Source organism: Trachurus japonicus, chromosome 23 (genome assembly GCF_045865225.1).
Source record: "Trachurus japonicus isolate A0001 chromosome 23, Traja_1.0".
NCBI lineage: Eukaryota > Metazoa > Chordata > Actinopteri > Carangiformes > Carangidae > Trachurus > Trachurus japonicus.
The window spans coordinates 19,147,300-19,164,390 of NC_140929.1; the positions used below are offsets into that span (position 1 = coordinate 19,147,300).

At 42.5% G+C, this 17,091-nt stretch overlaps 2 protein-coding genes across 6 annotated transcripts; one reads left to right on the forward strand and one right to left on the reverse strand.

Annotated features, from left to right (window-relative positions):
* Window positions 1-5,747: 5,747 nt before the first annotated feature.
* On the forward strand, window positions 5,748-11,384 carry LOC146962861 (NXPE family member 3-like). 4 transcript variants are annotated; one of them, XM_085768931.1, is made up of 7 exons: window positions 5,748-5,872; window positions 5,962-6,149; window positions 7,739-8,167; window positions 8,287-8,582; window positions 8,697-8,767; window positions 9,824-10,024; window positions 10,107-11,384. In XM_085768931.1, the coding sequence occupies exons 2-7, from the start codon at window positions 6,030-6,032 to the stop codon at window positions 10,646-10,648; spliced, it is 1,659 nt and encodes a 552-aa protein (XP_085625057.1). In that variant the 5' UTR covers window positions 5,748-5,872; window positions 5,962-6,029; the 3' UTR covers window positions 10,649-11,384. The 4 variants fall into 4 exon arrangements, with proteins under 4 accessions (XP_085625057.1, XP_085625056.1, XP_085625059.1 ...); XM_085768930.1 differs by having other exon boundaries at window positions 5,763-6,149; XM_085768933.1 differs by having other exon boundaries at window positions 5,763-6,149; window positions 9,830-10,024.
* A 747-nt stretch (window positions 11,385-12,131) lies between these two features.
* On the reverse strand, window positions 12,132-16,402 carry LOC146962862 (angiopoietin-related protein 5-like). Of its 2 annotated transcripts, none has more exons than XM_085768935.1 (6): window positions 16,328-16,402; window positions 16,190-16,214; window positions 15,971-16,062; window positions 14,281-14,398; window positions 13,329-13,514; window positions 12,132-12,462 (listed from the first exon to the last, which is right to left on the reverse strand). In XM_085768935.1, exons 1-6 carry the CDS (start codon window positions 16,394-16,396, stop codon window positions 12,161-12,163), a joined length of 792 nt encoding a protein of 263 aa, XP_085625061.1. In that variant the 5' UTR covers window positions 16,397-16,402; the 3' UTR covers window positions 12,132-12,160. The 2 variants fall into 2 exon arrangements, with proteins under 2 accessions (XP_085625061.1, XP_085625060.1); XM_085768934.1 differs by having other exon boundaries at window positions 15,971-16,104.
* Window positions 16,403-17,091: the final 689 nt, after the last annotated feature.

The window sequence follows — 17,091 nt, forward strand, 5'->3', positions numbered from 1 at the left end:
TTTAGATGTGGATTTTTCACAGGCACAAAATAGGTCATTACAGTGAGTAAATAATAAAGTATAGCAAACATGCACATTCATTTTCACGAAAAAAATGTTAATAAAAGATAGAGTGCACCAAAGGCTGATAAAAAAAAAAAATCTAAAGGTCTACGCATAAATGGGCAGTTGAAAAAACCCATCCATATTTACTTAGTCTCTTTACCAATCTGACTCACACACCTCCTTTAAGTCTTAATCAAAAGCTTTACATGAGCAATGCAACATAAACAACCATACAGGTGCCACAGGAATAAAACAGCACCCATATGTAGGCTACTGACCTGAGTTGTCATGGTTACCATAATGAGGATCCAACTTTTAATGGCCAGTATTAAAGCATGTCCTTATCATTAGACAGTCTTTGCTGTCATAGTTACAACAATACCAATGTGTTTCACTTTGTTGAACGTTCATGAATAGAAGAACAGAAAATGCTGCTTTCCAATGGGAATTTAATACCTCTCTCACATTCATCCATCCATCACAACTTCCTCCTGATGTGGACTTTGTCTCTTCCACCAAGTCGCTACACTTTTCCGTTTCCTCCTGTCAGAATTAGCCTAATGCAGCCAGTCACATAGAGGCTGTTATAATGAAATACAGGCGGAGAAATGTACAGTTTACAACCAATCAACCTGCAAGTATCACTTTATCACTCAGTTTCCCTCCACACATCTAATGCTTTTCTACCATACACACACACTGATACACTAAGTGGGATTTACTTTTGCCCAAGGATGTGCCAGGGATCCAACCAACAACCAACTAAACCTGCTCCACCTCCTCTGTCGACAGATGAAATCTTTCATAACCTTTACTTCAAATAAAGCAAAGATAGTAGAATTAGATGGTGACGGCAAACCAAGCAGTGAGTAAAACAAACCGATATATCTGGCAAATGAGCTAATGGAAAACTGTCAGTGTTTATACCGATTATTACAGCCAGCACTACCACTTGACAGGCATGAGTCCACTCAATGTGCAGTCATCCCCTTCTGAATGCCCTTCTCTACTCTTCTGTGTGCTTTCACCGACAAACTGTAAAAATCACAGAACATAATGATATGTTTCTGCAGCACTGCAGTCTGAAAGTCTGCAGCACAACATGCTACTTTCTCTCTTTTTCCCTGTAACACCAGTGCCATCAGCAGCAGCAGCAGCAGCATCATCTGATCATGTTCAGTGCTTGTTGAGAGGAGAGGCCAGGTGATGCAGCTGGATGATGCAGAGCACAGTTCAACCCACGGTACCATCATCAGTCTAGATACAGAAAATAAAAAGAGTTGTTTTCTGAGGTGTTTTTTGTGTTGTCACACATGTGTCACCTTAACCAAAACCAAAATGTCTAGTATTGATGGTAAACTGAAGTGTAGTCATACATACTGTACTGTAGGCTTCCCTATGGTATCACAGAGCAGAGTGTCTGTGGAAACATAAATGTCATGAATTAAATATGTTGTTTACAGTATTTATTCCACATACGCCATGTTTAATATTTCTTACCAGACTCCCTGCACCAGACTAATCCTCACTGAATGGATGCTGTGACCAGTGTTAGTAAATAGGGCGCTTTACTTTCTGCTTAACTGGGCGGGTATAAATAGTTTGGGGCAGGTTGTGATCATTTAAGCTGTATGTTTCTATCATTTGGACACTTTTTCTCCTACTGTATAAGGTGAAGATATGTTGCAACAAATCTTCAAAAAGCATGACTGAAACCGACAGGGTTCCCTCAACTCACATCAGAGCTTTATTTTATATTGTTACATACACCAGCTGTGTGACACCATTAAAAAGATGAAGCGGTAACATTTGGTGTATGCCTTCTGTATATTATGATGTTGACCAACGACATTAATCTCACAGACAGTGCAGACAGATAAAGCTGCTGAGCTGTACTCATTCTTTACAGTAAAGTGCAAAATCAGAGCCAAATTAGAGCAAGTAAAAAAGCTAAATGACTGACTCCAGAAACTGTATATAATCTGTTGCTTCCAGCCTTGGCAGTGCACTACTGAATACTTGGAAGGAGAAAACACCAGAGTGGAGGAAGGCCCCTCGGCTCAGGGGAAATAGCCCAGATATGTCGGATAATAACTCAGCTGCTGCAGAGGACCTTTATACTGTTCTACATTCACCAGCAGAGACCAGACTCAGCTGAGCCGGGCTTCATCTGCTGCCTGGTGAACAGTCTGTCATCTTCTGTGTGCTTAGAGTCGGCTTTGAATCATCTCAGACTTCATATTGAAATGCACTAGGGGTGTTTTTGAGGGATGCCATGCATGAGCGAGAGAGTTTTAACAAAGATTTAATCAGAGCTGCTGAAAGAAGAGGTGATTACCAAACCTGTTTTTTAGCATCTATCCTAGAAACAAAGACCAGGTTCAGCTAATCTGGTTTTGTATTTAAAGGATCTGTTTATATAGGCCTGCTCTTTGTTGTCAGACACTGCTCACAGAAGGCTTTACAGGCAACTCCTCTTGTTGTCTCATGTTACAACTGACAAAGGTCCTGTCTAATTTTTGCACTTGGAGTTGAGTGCTGTTTTCTTTTGCCTAAGAAACTGGAATTTACCACTGCTTTTATCTGCTTAATATTTAATTAGCATTGCTGACCAGTTTGAATTATGGACTAATCCCAACATATAGTGGGTACAGAAAGTATGGAAAAAAGTTCCAGAAGGTCAACCATTGCTACAGCCCTCCACCGATCTGGGCAACGTGGCAGAGCGGCCTGATGAAGACCTGTATCTCCCTGGTCGACCTTCTGGAACTTTCTCCCATCTCCACACAGGATCTCTGGAGCTCAGTCAGAGTGATCTTTAGGTTCTTGGTTACCTCTCTAACCAAGGCTCTTCTCCCCCAACAGGAAGAGTCCTGGTTGACCCAAATGTCTTCAATTTCAGATTGATGGAAGGATGTTTTAAGCCTTGCCCAGATCTGTGCCTTGTATTTGCTACAATTCTGTCTCTGAACTCTTGGGGCAGTTCCTTCGACCTCATGGATCTAATTTTGCTCTGATACACACTCACACTGTGAGCTGTAAGGCCTTATTTAGACAGGTGTGTATCCTCTAAAACACAACTGGAACACAACTTCAAATGAAGGTGTAGAACCATCTTGAAGATGAATAAAAGAAATTGAAGGCACCTGAATGACCTACATGAGTGTCACAGCAAAGAGTCAGTATACTTTCAGGAAGAAATTATTGCACACCCTTCTTTTGGGCGATGGCATTTGTCTTTTTGATGTTAATAGACAAATCAATATTTTCCTGCAGTTTCTACAGTTTCATTTTCATTGTTAATAAATTCCGTTATTGATTGATCAAAATTCGTTAAAGTGTTTTTTTGGTGTTTTTTTTTTATGACAACACTATTTTAAATGTGCATTTGTTTCCATCAGTCACTTTCTTTCATTGTTTGTTTTCCTTATGGCGAATGACAGTCCACTTCTGCAGCATGTCTTGGGTGCTTCAGCGGGTTGTCGGCCATGTTGGTACCTTTTGCTAGGAGACCCACTGCTCCTCCTCCCCATCCCTTCCTGTTGTGAGGTTAAACACGTTATTTCCTGTGCGCAGTGCCGGAATGTTGCGGGTCGACACAAAATGTAAAACAAAAAATACTGAAAAACAAAGAAGACCTGTGGAAGTTATAGCCAGTAGCACATTCCACAGAAATTCAACCTGCTATACTGGGTAATCACTGAAGTCTTCAGGGGATCATAAATGTCTGTAGTAAACTGTGCTCATCCATCAAGTAAAAATCAAGATATTTCACTGTACTGGTGAAAACACAGTGTCTGCAGACACTTTCTTAAATCTCTGCTGCCTGGAGCTACAATCTGGTATATTTATCAGAAACATACATTGTCCCTTCTCCATTGATCTAATAAACTAAACTAAACAGTGGGTAGTGCGCCCAGGTCAGACTCCTCCCCCAGCCAGGTGGGGTATAAAATGGTGTCTGCTGGTTTCAGTCAGCTTCTTTCTGGCTCCTGATGGAGAGTGGGGTAGGTGGCTGCATAATAGCTCCTTTACCTTGAGGTGGTGACTAGACCAGGGTCCTCACTTTTCTTTAAGACCTGTAGTTTTAGGGCTCACTGACCCTGTGTCCTGTTTTGCCCCTTTGCCTTTGTTTCTGCCCTTTTTCCACTTTTTGTTTTTGCCTTGCTTGGTTTTGGGAGGTTTAGTTCTTCTCTTAGTTTGTTAGAGTGTTGCTCATTTTGGATTCTTTTTTCTTAATCGGCTGATGATCAATTGGGTTGTTGATTGGTTGGATTTGTCCTCTTTTTGTATGCAGTTCTTGCTCTTTCGGTGCAGCTGGGTGTTGTAAGATAGGAGGCTATAGACACCTTTTGGTGAGGCCCCTACACCTTTAGCATAAAATTTAGAGCACCAGGGCATACTGTATTGTTGGGGCATGTTGGCTATGGATTGCTGTGCTGCACCTACGGTAAGTGAGAAGGGGCACCTCTGGGCTCTTTTCAATAGTCTGCCTCCCCACAATTTAAAATTATTTTCAGCCCATGTGACTTATAGCTTTAATTAATTAGTTAATAAATGAGTTTGTTGTATACGTTCCACCACTAACATGTAATTATTCCTCCTCAGCTCCAGTTTCTTCAACAAATGATTTGGCCTGTTACCACCACATGTCTCTGCCTGTTCAGTTGTGAACCTGTGTCCTTAAAGCTTTAAAAGCTGTAGTGCATAACTTCTGTTGAACCCAAGAGGAATTCTATATAATTACACAAACACTGCAGGCGCTTGCATGCTGTGACTGGCTGCATAGGCTGCACATACTGTACACGGATAACAATGGTGAATAGTCCCATTCACGACCCTATGCAAGTTAATGGGCGAATAATCTATTCACATCTCAAAACAGCAGTAAAGCAATCTTCAGGTTGCTTGATAGTGGATCTTTTACATTTCCTCTTCATCTTTTTATGTTGCCTTTTCTTCCTTGTAACTGTTCAGTGTAATCATTATGGCTTGACAACAAAAGTGTCATCTATGTCTGCCTTCAGTCTGATCTATCCATCAGGGCTCCACTGAGGGAAATAACACTATTTTAAATGTGCATTTGTTTCCATCAGTCACTTTCTTTCATTGTTTGTTTTCCTTATGGCTAATGACAGTCCACTTCTGCAGCATGTCTTGGGTGCTTCAGCGGGTTGTCGGCCATGTTGGTACCTTTTGCTAGGAGACCCACTGCTCCTCCTCCCCATCTCTTCCTGTTGTGAGGTTAAACACGTTATTTCCTGTGCGCAGTGCCGGAATGTTGCGGGTCGACACAAAATGTAAAACAAAAAATACTGAAAAACAAAGAAGACCTGTGGAAGTTATGCATGTTTTTTTTTAGTTTTTTTTTTACCTCTAGTATATCCTGGGGTGAAAGTCCACAATTGGCCTTGTTGGCCACTTTTCGTCACTGATGGCTCACCCCACTCACTGACTGTTTCAAAATGCTTCTATCTGAAGTGGTGGATCAGCTGACAAGCTGCAGATTGCTGAGTTGAGATCATCACAATTTGAACAATAGTGACAAACTGCAGAAGCAGAGGGACATGTAGTCTGTGATAGGACATAATGAGAGTGAAAACATGCTGCGAGTGTAACTGTGCCGTGTGCATGATTGCAAAAGAGTGCAGTGTCAAAATGCTTTCAAATATTTACCCTATCCTGCAAAAGGTTCATGGCAGAGTCACCTGATAAAGTGTAGAGAGGCTGCTGTCAGCGGCTGTGGTTGAATACTGATCAATAAGGGAGTTTTCTAATGTGACTACAGTGCCTGGAAGCCAGACGGATACGACAAACTATTTGGATAGTGAGGATTTTACAATTTGAGTTTTACATTATTTCACAATAACAAGTTGTGGGTTACAACTTTCTTTTGTTTGATTTTTTTAATTCCAGTTCCAGATGAACTGGTCACAGTGGGCTGCAGCAGCCAGAGAAGAGATGAAGACAGATTCCTGATCAGGATGGTCCAAGCTTGTAAAAGAAGGGAGGCAAACTTTTGCCTTCCAAAGTATGGAGTCATCTTCCTTTTACTGGCTGCGTTTGTTTTAATCTATGTGCTACATGACATCAACTTAGAAGAGGTGAGGACCAAGTTTGTATGTTTACACAAATAGGTTTAGTTTTGAATCAATTTGTGTTTGTTAGAAACAAAGGATTTTTTTTTAAAGACTAATAAAGTAATGCAAGCCAATCTTCTTATGTTCATAATCTCAACCATAAAACCTTGTTATCTTTACTCTTTTCTACTCAATAGCTACCAAATACCCATCAGCTATTGATAAAATTATGTTGATCTTACATGCACCTTACATGCATATTTCAGTAATTACAAACTTAATTTGTGTAGATCAAGCATGATTAATCTTTGTTTAAACTTCTCTCTTTTTTTGTACATAAAAAAAGTGTAAATGAAAAGTAATATTTAGCCATTTAGATTCAACAAAGTTAAACTTGGTATTAATTACATTATTTTTTCTATGCTCTAAATGAATGAGCAATAAGACAAACAGCACACAGTTATATTCATACACTCCAGTGGCCAAATATCTTCCTTGCAAGTTTGACAGTGTGCAGGTGTTTGCCTGTCACTCTCCCACGCACCTGTCTGAAAATAAATGTGTGAAGTATTTTTTTTTCTTTGAATAATTCTTTAAAAAATGAAGTTTTTATATAAGTAGTTTGTGTGGGTGGCATGGTGGTGTGATGGTTAGCACACGTGCTTCCCAACCAGAAAGTTCAGGGTTTAAATTTAATGATTTAATCTTGCTTGATCTACATTGATTTGATTGATTTTAAGATGATCAGTGTAGATGACCCTATTTGAAATGTTCATTGTTAGTTTTCACAATATAGCCTAGTTCTTTATGTTTCTAATTAAAACGTGAATCAAGGCAAGTTATATTCTTTACAATCCTGCACTGTGACTGGCTGACAGCAGTATTGTTATTATCTGAACCTGCTGGTTCCCTTTAGTTCCCAAAGAAAACATACAAACTGGTCAGATATATTTAAAAAAAAATCATTTATCAAAGTATTTGTTTATTTAGACAAAGTTCCTGTAAATCTGTCAGCTTGTTTCAGTAAGTTACAGCCCATATGCAAACAGACCATGTATGCACAACTCTGGTCACTGTAAGTCTATTGAATTTACAAAATTTAGGTCATAGAAATGTATGTTTGAATTGTAGACGTGATTGCAGAATGTGAGCATAGACAAAAAAATTAAATAATTAGAAATTCATAAATCCACATATTCACAGCTTAGTGAATTAGTCTCTATGGGTATGTGCTCATTAAAATATTCAAATTTTTCATGTACGTTTTTAATGTATATAATATGTATATAATAATGAATGTGTGTATATATATATATATAGGCTATATAATTTATTTATTTGTGCTGTTAAGATTTATTGTAATTGAGTGCAGGACATTACGACTGTAAAGGTTCAGTTGAGGAAATCACTGAAGGATAATGGCTTTTCCCTGTCTCCACCTCACCAGAAGAGTTAGGGGAGTTAAGTCCCTGCAGGCTTAGTGTAGTTCAGTCCAGTGTGAATGCACACACTTTAATGTGTCTTACAACCATAAAAAACTAATACTGTGTGGCAGGAAACATCTTCCTCACTTGCTCATTTGTTTCCAATACTTTCTCATGTCCCACTTTCAGCAAAAAGTCAACTCCACTATGATCCTCCCAAAATTTTTAACAGACCCTTACATGCATCATGGCTTCTGCACCTTCAAACCACTAACCATGAAGGACGCTCAGGAAGAGGACCTCATACTGGACTCCATTGCGTGGCCTGAAACCGCAGCTGTGGTTTCTCTGAAGCAGACCAGCGATCCTGCTCACAGCACCTTTACAATCCCCCCAAAGAAGGGAGGAGGACAGTGGCGTGTAGGAGATCAGCTGGAGGTTATGATTCAAATGTACGACTTCCGAGGCCAACCCAAGCAATCTGGGGGGGACTTCTTAGTCAGCCGTCTACATAACCGGGAGCTTGGTGCAGGTGTGGCCGGGCAAATGGAGGATCACCTCGATGGCTCCTATTCTGCTGTGTTCTCTTTGCTCTGGGAGGGGAGCGCTGAGGTTGAGGTGATGCAAAAAAACTCAAGTTCATTATTGTTGTAAGTCTTTATACAAGTTGAACCTGCCGCTCTCCGGAGGCCTGTGCTTGTTTTCTCAGTGAAAGCTCTGTTTCTCTATCCCACCAGGTGACACTGGTTCACCCTAGCGAGGCTGTGACCGTCCTGCGAAGACTGACCAGGGAACAGCCAGACAGGATTTACTTTGAAAGCGCCTTCCGCTCAGGCTCGGTGTTAGAGAAGACCAGCTGTAACGTCTGTCTGCATCCGACCCAGCAGCCGCTGTGCAACTACACTGACCTCCAAACAGGTGACCCGTGGTTCTGCTACAAACCAAAGAAGCTGAGCTGTGATACCAGGGTCACACACTCTAAGGGGGGGTTCAGACAAAACCTCAAGGCTGAGGAGGAGCAGCTTTTTCAAAGGTGAGGGAGTAGAGACAGGTAGGACCAGCTTTTTGAATGACTTTACATCTCAACAGCACAAATCAAGCAGTCTGCAGTAACCCATTTCATTATGTTCACTCTGTTTTCCATCAGTAATGTCAACATGAAAGTCTCTATTAAAGCTTCAGGACCTGCCAGTGTCACTGTGTTGCCAGAAACAACAGGTAAAGCAGGATTTTTACAATAATGATCACTGTTCTACTTTAAATATGCACCTGGTTGTTAGTTGTAATTCAGGCAGAAGCTTTGTGCAAACATTGTATGTGTGGGTGGTGGTGACTATGTGCTGCTACATCAGTGTTTGCATTCACCGTTTCCATATTTTTTGCATACTTGTGTGTGTGTTTCTCTTTTTAAAAAGTGCTTCCATGAAAACGTCAATGCACAGTAGGCTGCATTATTCATACTCTCATCAAAAAACCTAGTCAATAATAATAATGATAATGTAATGACAGGAGGATCAAAAAAAAAAAATGCAGATAATGACCGATATGTATATATTGGACATCGAGACAGAGGGATGGGACTGACTGTCACAGCGGCAGCAGCCGCTCTACTGAGCTGATCAGCTGGGGCCAACCTCCATCGTCATCCTGGGGGAGAAAACGAGCCAACTAACTTATCCACACGCTTTTAAAGTATATATTTTTTTGGCTTTTCATGCCTTTATTAGATAGGACAGTTGAGAGTGTGACAGGAAATGGGAGGCAGAGAGCGGGGGAATGACACGCAGGATAGGGCCGTCCGACGCGGGACTCGAACCGGGGCCGCCTGCAGCGAGGACTACAGCCTCAACACATGGGGCGGGTGCTCTACCAACTGAGCTAAACACCGCCCCATCCACACGCTTTTAGAGGTTTACCGCTGGCTGGTTAAATTCTTTTTAGGAGATTAATGTTGGTCTCATTGATGAAATTTAACAACTGTGGCAGTCGCATTATTGTTTGAATGAAAAGTGAGCAGGGCTGCCTCTGGGCTACGTACTGAAATCACCACATTTACATAAATAAATAAATGTTTTACAATGAACCGATCAGTCTACAATCAATTTTATTTGGTTAAGTCAACATGGTTACTGTAAGATTATGAATTAAATTGGTCGGTATTAGAGACTGATGGATTTGGTTCTAATAAAGACTTGTTTTCAGTGACAACCCAAATAAAATTTAAAAAGAAGACTCACTAACGTCTCTATTCTTCACACTTCCCCTCATGTCCAGCAGAAGTGAACAACACTGATGTGACGTCTGGACACGCCGGCTATTACTACAAAGGAAGGTGGAGAGCACTGAAGGGAGCCCAGTTTCAACAATTCAACACCTCCTCCTCCATCAGTGACTGTCTGAGAGGCATGAAGGTCCACCTGTATGGAGACTCCACCATCAGACAGTGGTTTCAACACCTCACTGAAGCACTACCAGGTACCTGATCTGCAGGCATTTCCTCTGTTTGATGTTATTCTCACTGTGGATTAATGGATTAATTCTTGGTGAATGCTTCCAGATCTCAAGGAGTTCGACCTGCACAGTCTGAAGCAAGTTGGACCTTTCATCGCTTTACATTATGCACACAACATCTTGGTGAAGTACCGCTGCCATGGTCCTCCTATCCGCTTTGTTGACGTTCCCACCAGCGAGCTCCGTTACATCGCCAATGAACTAGACGGTTTAACTGGAGGCAGAAGCACCGTTGTCGTTATTGGCATCTGGTCTCACTTCAGCACCTACCCCGTTGAGGTATACATCCGCAGGCTGCAGAGCATCCGCAGGGCGGTGGCGCGGCTGCTGGACAGAGCTCCAGACACAGTGGTCATCATCCGGACCGCAAACCTTAAAGCACTGACGCTTTATGAGACGCTGACCAACAGCGACTGGTACTCTCTGCAGCGCGACAAGGTGCTCAGAGCCATTTTCAAAGGGCTGAACGTTCACCTGGTGGATGCCTGGGAGATGGGCCTGGCCCACCACCTGCCACACAGCCTCCACCCACAGCCGCCCATCATCAAGAACATGATTGATGTTGTTTTGTCCTACATATGCCCTTAATAGGGCGGTTAGGTGTGTGTGTGTGTGTGTGTGTGTGTGTGTGTGTGTGTGTGTGTGTGTGTGTGTGTGTTTGTTTGTTGGGAAAGGAGAGCATATTCAAACACACATGCTGAGTTTACATATTTCCACCAGGTGCTGCTTTTTTCAAGCACACACAGACCAGACTATTTAGTTTTTCTAATCTTTCTCTGAGCCAGCACAAAGGAAAGGTTTGGGGTCGGCTTTAACAAATAACCACTGCTGAATCATCTCACTTAAAGAGGAACTATGCAAGATTTTTACCTTAACTACATGTTGTGGAAACTTTAGGCGTGCCCGAGGAGAGTCAAAAAAACCAGACCAATGAAACATCATGCACAATGATTTAATTATTTATAGAGAGGTATAGCGATAGAGAGGTATAGAGAAGGGACACAACACAGAACCACACGGCAGTCTAGTAGCTCAGGGTTGTGCCCCTGAACAGTGGTTGCAGCCCCTTCTTATCCTCCATCCTATGCCTCTGGTTATCTCATTCCCAGCCATAAGATGAGGTCACATGGGTAATAAAACAATCAGGGTGCAATACTGAATGGATGTGTGCCAAGTGTTATGTTAACCCCATTTTTTATTCAACTATAGCAGTTTACACCTAGATCAGTCTCAGATTTTCTTGTGAGGGAAGCACAATGGGGTTAATGTATTAAATATGAATTATTTTTAAAAATACACATTTAGGTTCTGATTTTTTTTAAAACGCATAGTTTAAGAGAAGTTTGTGTAAAACTAAAAACATTTCTATTCCATAATTCAGTAATGAAATGGAAAACAGAGAAATAGTAAATGGAAAATCCTTATTGTGCTGGTTGTAATTGTGCAAATGTGTGTCTGTTCCTCAACTACTTGGCCCAGCAGTGTGTGTGAGGAGAGGTAACATTGATTTTATTTGTGCCATGACTAGAAAGAGCATTTTCCAGCCAGTGTGGTCCCAGACTTTGACCTTGACAGACACAGCACTACTAAGATAACACATGCTTGTTGGTTTGGCCACTGTTGGTTCACCTCAGTTTTCTCATAGGAGCCATGACTGTTGTGGTTCCTGGAAATAATAGTTTAGGGCCCAAAAACCTTTGCATTCAAGGCAGTTCAGCCTTTCATCTCAATGTCCATGATTTATTGCTGCATGCCTTACAGAATTGCAGATTTGTTTTGTTGTTTAAGTATTCTTTTACATTTGTCTTTACTTCTTTGTCTGTTTACATTGTCTTTTAATTGTTTCTGTAAGGTGACCTTGAGTGCCATAAAAGGCGCTTCTAAATAAAAATGTATTAGAATCTGTAATTTTACATTTGAGCTCATCATTTCTCAGATTAGGTTTTATACTGGAAGTAAAAACCTGTTTGACTGTGCACTGAAAAATAAGGTAAAACAGATAGTGATGGAGGTTTATTGTGCCAGAGGTTTATTGCAAACAAAGTTGGACTCCTCTTTGGAATATGTTTCAACATGACAGTAAACGCAGCCATGCTCCTCTCACACAGACTTGATCATCATTCTGCTGGCCTTGGCCGAGTACGGTGCAGGAGGTTTCCAGGTGCGCCAGTGAACACCTGAAGCCCAACCAATGTGGTCACCAGCTGGATGCCAGTCACCGTTGAGACTGGCAGAACCACAGCGGCTGTACCACCACCCACCACCACCTTCTGACGAGACGCAGTCGTGTACAGCAATGTCACCAAAGATACACGGGGAGCAGCCGTCGTTGTCCCGATCCACGGTGCTGAAGCCGAGGCCGTTCTGGTCGATGCCTGGGTAGGCCCCACGGATGGCGTCACCTTTAAACACAGTTTGGACACAGGAGATTAAAACCCAGACAGCTCCTTTGAAATTTAGCTTGTACTGAATAGCAGCTACAAGAAACAATCTGTCTCTGCGGAATGTTATTGTAATAATATACACAGTAAAAGGCATTTCTCACTCAGTATTTTCACTTCCACTACCAAGTCTGGGTACAATTTACAAACATTAAGGGATAGTTCAGCTTTTTTGAAGTGGGGTTGTATGAGATACAAATGGCCATTAAGTATACCATCTGCAGGAGAAATGTCTCTGCTCCCCCACCCTGCTGAGAAACACAGGCCCATTGCACTGCACCCAGACACAGGCAATACACTGTTGTCAATGAGGGAAAATGAATCAGCATATTTTTCTATTGCAGATATTATAATTAATGGCCATTTGTACCTCATACAACCCCACTTCAAAAAAGCTGAACTATCCCTTTAATATTAAAAGTAAGAAGTAGCATAAAATCGTTGCACTCCATTTATCCTTTCATTTGTAAGATGAAAATTTTCATTTGGAAAGTTAGCCTTATTTACAGCTGCTGTGTGTAGACTCAGTTTTGGATTTGAAGCTGCTGGAGTGTTTTACCCCCCAGAGCAGAAAGAGAGCGCTGTTGTTTCAGAAAACACAGCTGAATGAGAGATTGTGCTGACATGGGGGAAGGAAAGCTCATCAAAAAAAGGCAGCAGCTGATTTTCTTGGCGCCATCTAGTCATAATTTAGTTGTTTCCAAGAGAAATTCATGCCACCATCAGTTTGTCACGTTACCTTTATGCAAATAAAGCAAAGCAGGGGAAGAGCACACAAATGATTACAGAGAGAAAAGCTGAAGCACAGCAGTCAGAGGCTTCAGTACCTGCGTCTCCACTGTACTGCCCCACACGCAGTTTGAAAGCTGTTCTCTCATCTTCCAGTCTGAAGTTCTGGTACTCAGCGAAGGCACTGCCACCTTCATGGTCCCACAAGTCCACCCTGAGGGTCCACTTCTTGGTCCTGCCCCTGGTCAAAGCGTAAACCGGCAACAGGCCGAGCCAGTGGTCCTCTGAAGGGATCAGCAGAGCACAAAGAGAGGATTTAGGTCTGTATATTGGTGTAAAGAAGCATCAGACAAACAGTTTGCCCCTCTCCAACAACAGTCCTCACTGCTGCAGTGTAGATTTTATGTTGTCTGGGGTGAGTTCAGGGTCAGCTGGTCAGCAGCTGAGCACTCTTGGAGGAGGCGGCTGAGGACAGAATCCACATAAAAGGCTCAACACCACCCATCTCCTCCATAAAACACTGGACAAACTCAAGAGCTCATTCAGACTCCCCCGCTGCGCTTCATAAAATCTTTCCTACTCACTGCAATACAGTTATACAACGCCTCCCTCTGACTGAATTCATATGCAGTCTAGCCCCTACCATTTTTATTCGTCTACATTGTGTCTTTATACCAAGTACTGAGGGGTGATGGACGAGGGGGTACTCAGGTTTTTTTCTCTGTGCCATGTATGTCTCAGCTGCTGCCACATTTTAGATTTCCCCTTGGGGGATAATAAAATAATCTAATCAAAAAACCTTACAGTCTGTGCTTGTACAAGGACGAGGCTGTTTTCCACCAGGTGCAGTTCCCTCCATAGTCTGATGTATTTGAGTGTGTCACTATCTCAGCGCAATCTCATTTAGATTAAAACGGGCTTCAGTTTGCAGTCTGGAGGACAGCAAGTGACTTTAAGAATAAGAATTGCTTTACTGTCTGCCAGTGTCAACAAGGAAAGAAACAACTTTGTTAGTACGTTGGAGACACTGCAGTGTTTTATGTTACTCACGTGTCAGGTTTCCAAAACCATTCCTATAAGCTGCCCACTTCCTGCGGAAGGAAACCTCAGGTCCGCTGCGACTCTGAAACACCGTCCAGCCTCCGTCTGCTCGCATCTCACAGTACACCTGGGCAGGTGGAGCAGGAAAACACGTTTAGACACACGCACGGGGCTCAGTCAGGCAACTTACAGTAGTGGCCAAAAGTTTTGAGAATGACACAAGACTTGGTTTTCATAAAGTTTGCTGCTTCAGTGGGGTTTTTTTTTTTTTTTAAATCTTTTTGTCAGATGTTACCATGGTAACTGAAGTATAACCACAAGCATTTCATAAGTGTCAAGGTTTTTATTGACAGTTACATTAAAGCAACATTGCGGAGTTTCAGCTCAGTGCTCCCACCATCTGGTTGAGAAGCGCTATAGTCTGGGGGAAAAACGAAACTTATCAGCCAGCGCATCCAGCGTCTATTCCCATTAATAAACGACAGTATTTCCCACATGTTTGCAAGGAGACTGTGTGGCGGGTGGTCGGGGGAGGGGGGGAGGGGGTGTGTGGGGTGGCGGGGGGGAAGGGGGGGGCGGCGGCGACGACGACCGGAAGGGAACCGTAAGTTTCGCTTTTACCCTCTACGTCTCTCTCCAACGCAGAGGGGAGGGGGGAGGACGGGGCGGTGGTGTTTCGCACCCGTGCAGGGAAGTTCCATAGTGCAGTTTCAGCCGACGCGACCCCGCTCAGGCTGCGGCGGCAGCACCATTCATCCTATTAACCATTTTTCTATCACTGCAATGAGTCTGGAAACATTATTTTAAGAAGGCCGAAAAACTCCGCAATGTTACTTTAAGGTAACTGTCAATAAGCTCTGAGGATGTTTTGGTACCATTCTTTATTCATGGCTGAGTGTGAGTGAGCCCACTCCTCACATGAATGATGCCAGGATGCTTTACTGTTGCCATGACACCAGACTGATGGGAAGGCTCACCTTTTCTTCTCCTGACAAGCTCAGTAAAAAAAAAAAAAAAAAAAAAAAAAAAGACTGTACCCGAGCCCTCAGCAGTCCAATCCCTGAACCTTCTGCAGAACATCAGCCTGTCCCTGATATTTGTCCTGGAGAGAAGTGGCTTCTCTGCTGTCCCTTGACACCCGGCCATCCTCCAGAATCTTTGCCTCACTGCATGCAGATGCACTCACACCGGCCTGCTGCCATTCCTGAGCAAGCTCTGCACTGATGAGACTCCATCCTGCAGCTCAACCAACTTAAGGAGACCTTTAGGAGTCCTGGAGCTTGTTGGACTTTGTTGAGCACCCTGAAGCCTTCTTCACAACAAGTGACCTCAAGTTTATTTTCTTAGCAAATGTGACAGTGGTGGTCCTGTCACTATGCCTCCAATTGATCATGTGCCCTGGCTACTTGGCCAAGGGGATGTCCCTTTGGGTGACTGGCAAGCGTGGGTGACTGGCAAGCGTGCATGACTCTTACCTGGGAGGTGTGGGTTCAATCCCCACCCGGGCCCTCTTCACCTTGCCACACAAAGAAGGATTTTGTAAGCCATCTGATCATTCTTCATAATATTCTGGAGTATATGCAAATTTCCATCATAAAAACTGAGAAAGCAGACTGTGAAAATTAATATTTGTGTCATTCTCAAAACTTTGGCCATGGCTGTAACATTGCTTTAAACACCACATGTGTGTGTGAGATACCGTGAAAGGCCTCCTGACTCCGGGAGGATGGATTACATAAGCTCCACTGGATGCTTGAGGTGAGCGAGCCTTTATCTGTGTGCAGTCCGTTCCTGAGACCAGAGTAAAATGAGAATAATACAGAAGGAAACAACCTAAACCCAAAGAACAGTGAACAATGAACAATTATGGATAAGGTTCTTCTATAAATTACATGAAACTTAATGGCACATTCTGTACCTTGGGGGGAAAGCCATCGCCGTCCCTAGCAATACCAAAGAAACAGGTTTAAAGTGAGACTTGATATAGTAATATAATCAAGGAATTAGAAGGGAAGACATTCAACAGCAGAGATGTTTCTGTAGATTATATTTTTACCTGGGCCTGTCCTGTGCAGCTGATGAGAAAAACCAAGGTGAGGCCACAGAATCCAACCAGACTCTTCATTTTCACCTGATTTGAGAGTTTAATGGACACATTTTAGTCTCTGATGTCTTTTAAAACATTTTCTGAATGGAAGTGATAACCCTCAGGGTTAATGCTGAATGGAAACTGGAGTATTCAGATGAGCCCTCAGAGGGTTTACAGACTCAGTAGAGGAACAAAGCAAACATTTTGATCTTCATTCACTTTCACACAATACCATTAAAAGTCAGTCATTTCCTTTTCCATGCACTTACCTGAATGTTAGGTAAACTTTGTAGCTAATCCCACAGTAGAACGACAAACCTTTTCCCACTAATTAAACTGCCACAAGTCCTTCAACATGGGATATGAACTGTAGGAAAAACAAACCAAAGCCAAAACAGAAGAAACAGACTGAGAAAATAATGCCTCGGTGTAGCCTACTAGGGGTTTTTAAATTAAGAGGCTGCATGTGCACATGGAAAGGAACCTCCCCCCTCAGCTGCAACCACTTCACCGAGACGAGAGCTGATTGCTTCTACCTGTGTCCTCTGTTTAAGTTTCACCTCTGCCATGACATATGTGCATAAATCACATTCAAATGATCCTGCCTCATCTCTGTGTCTCTCTAAAGCACATTCAAATCTGGATCAAACATGTCTTCCATCCACTTCTGATTACACTGCAATTTAACTGCATCTTAAACACTCTGTGATATATTTTCCTCACCATTGCTG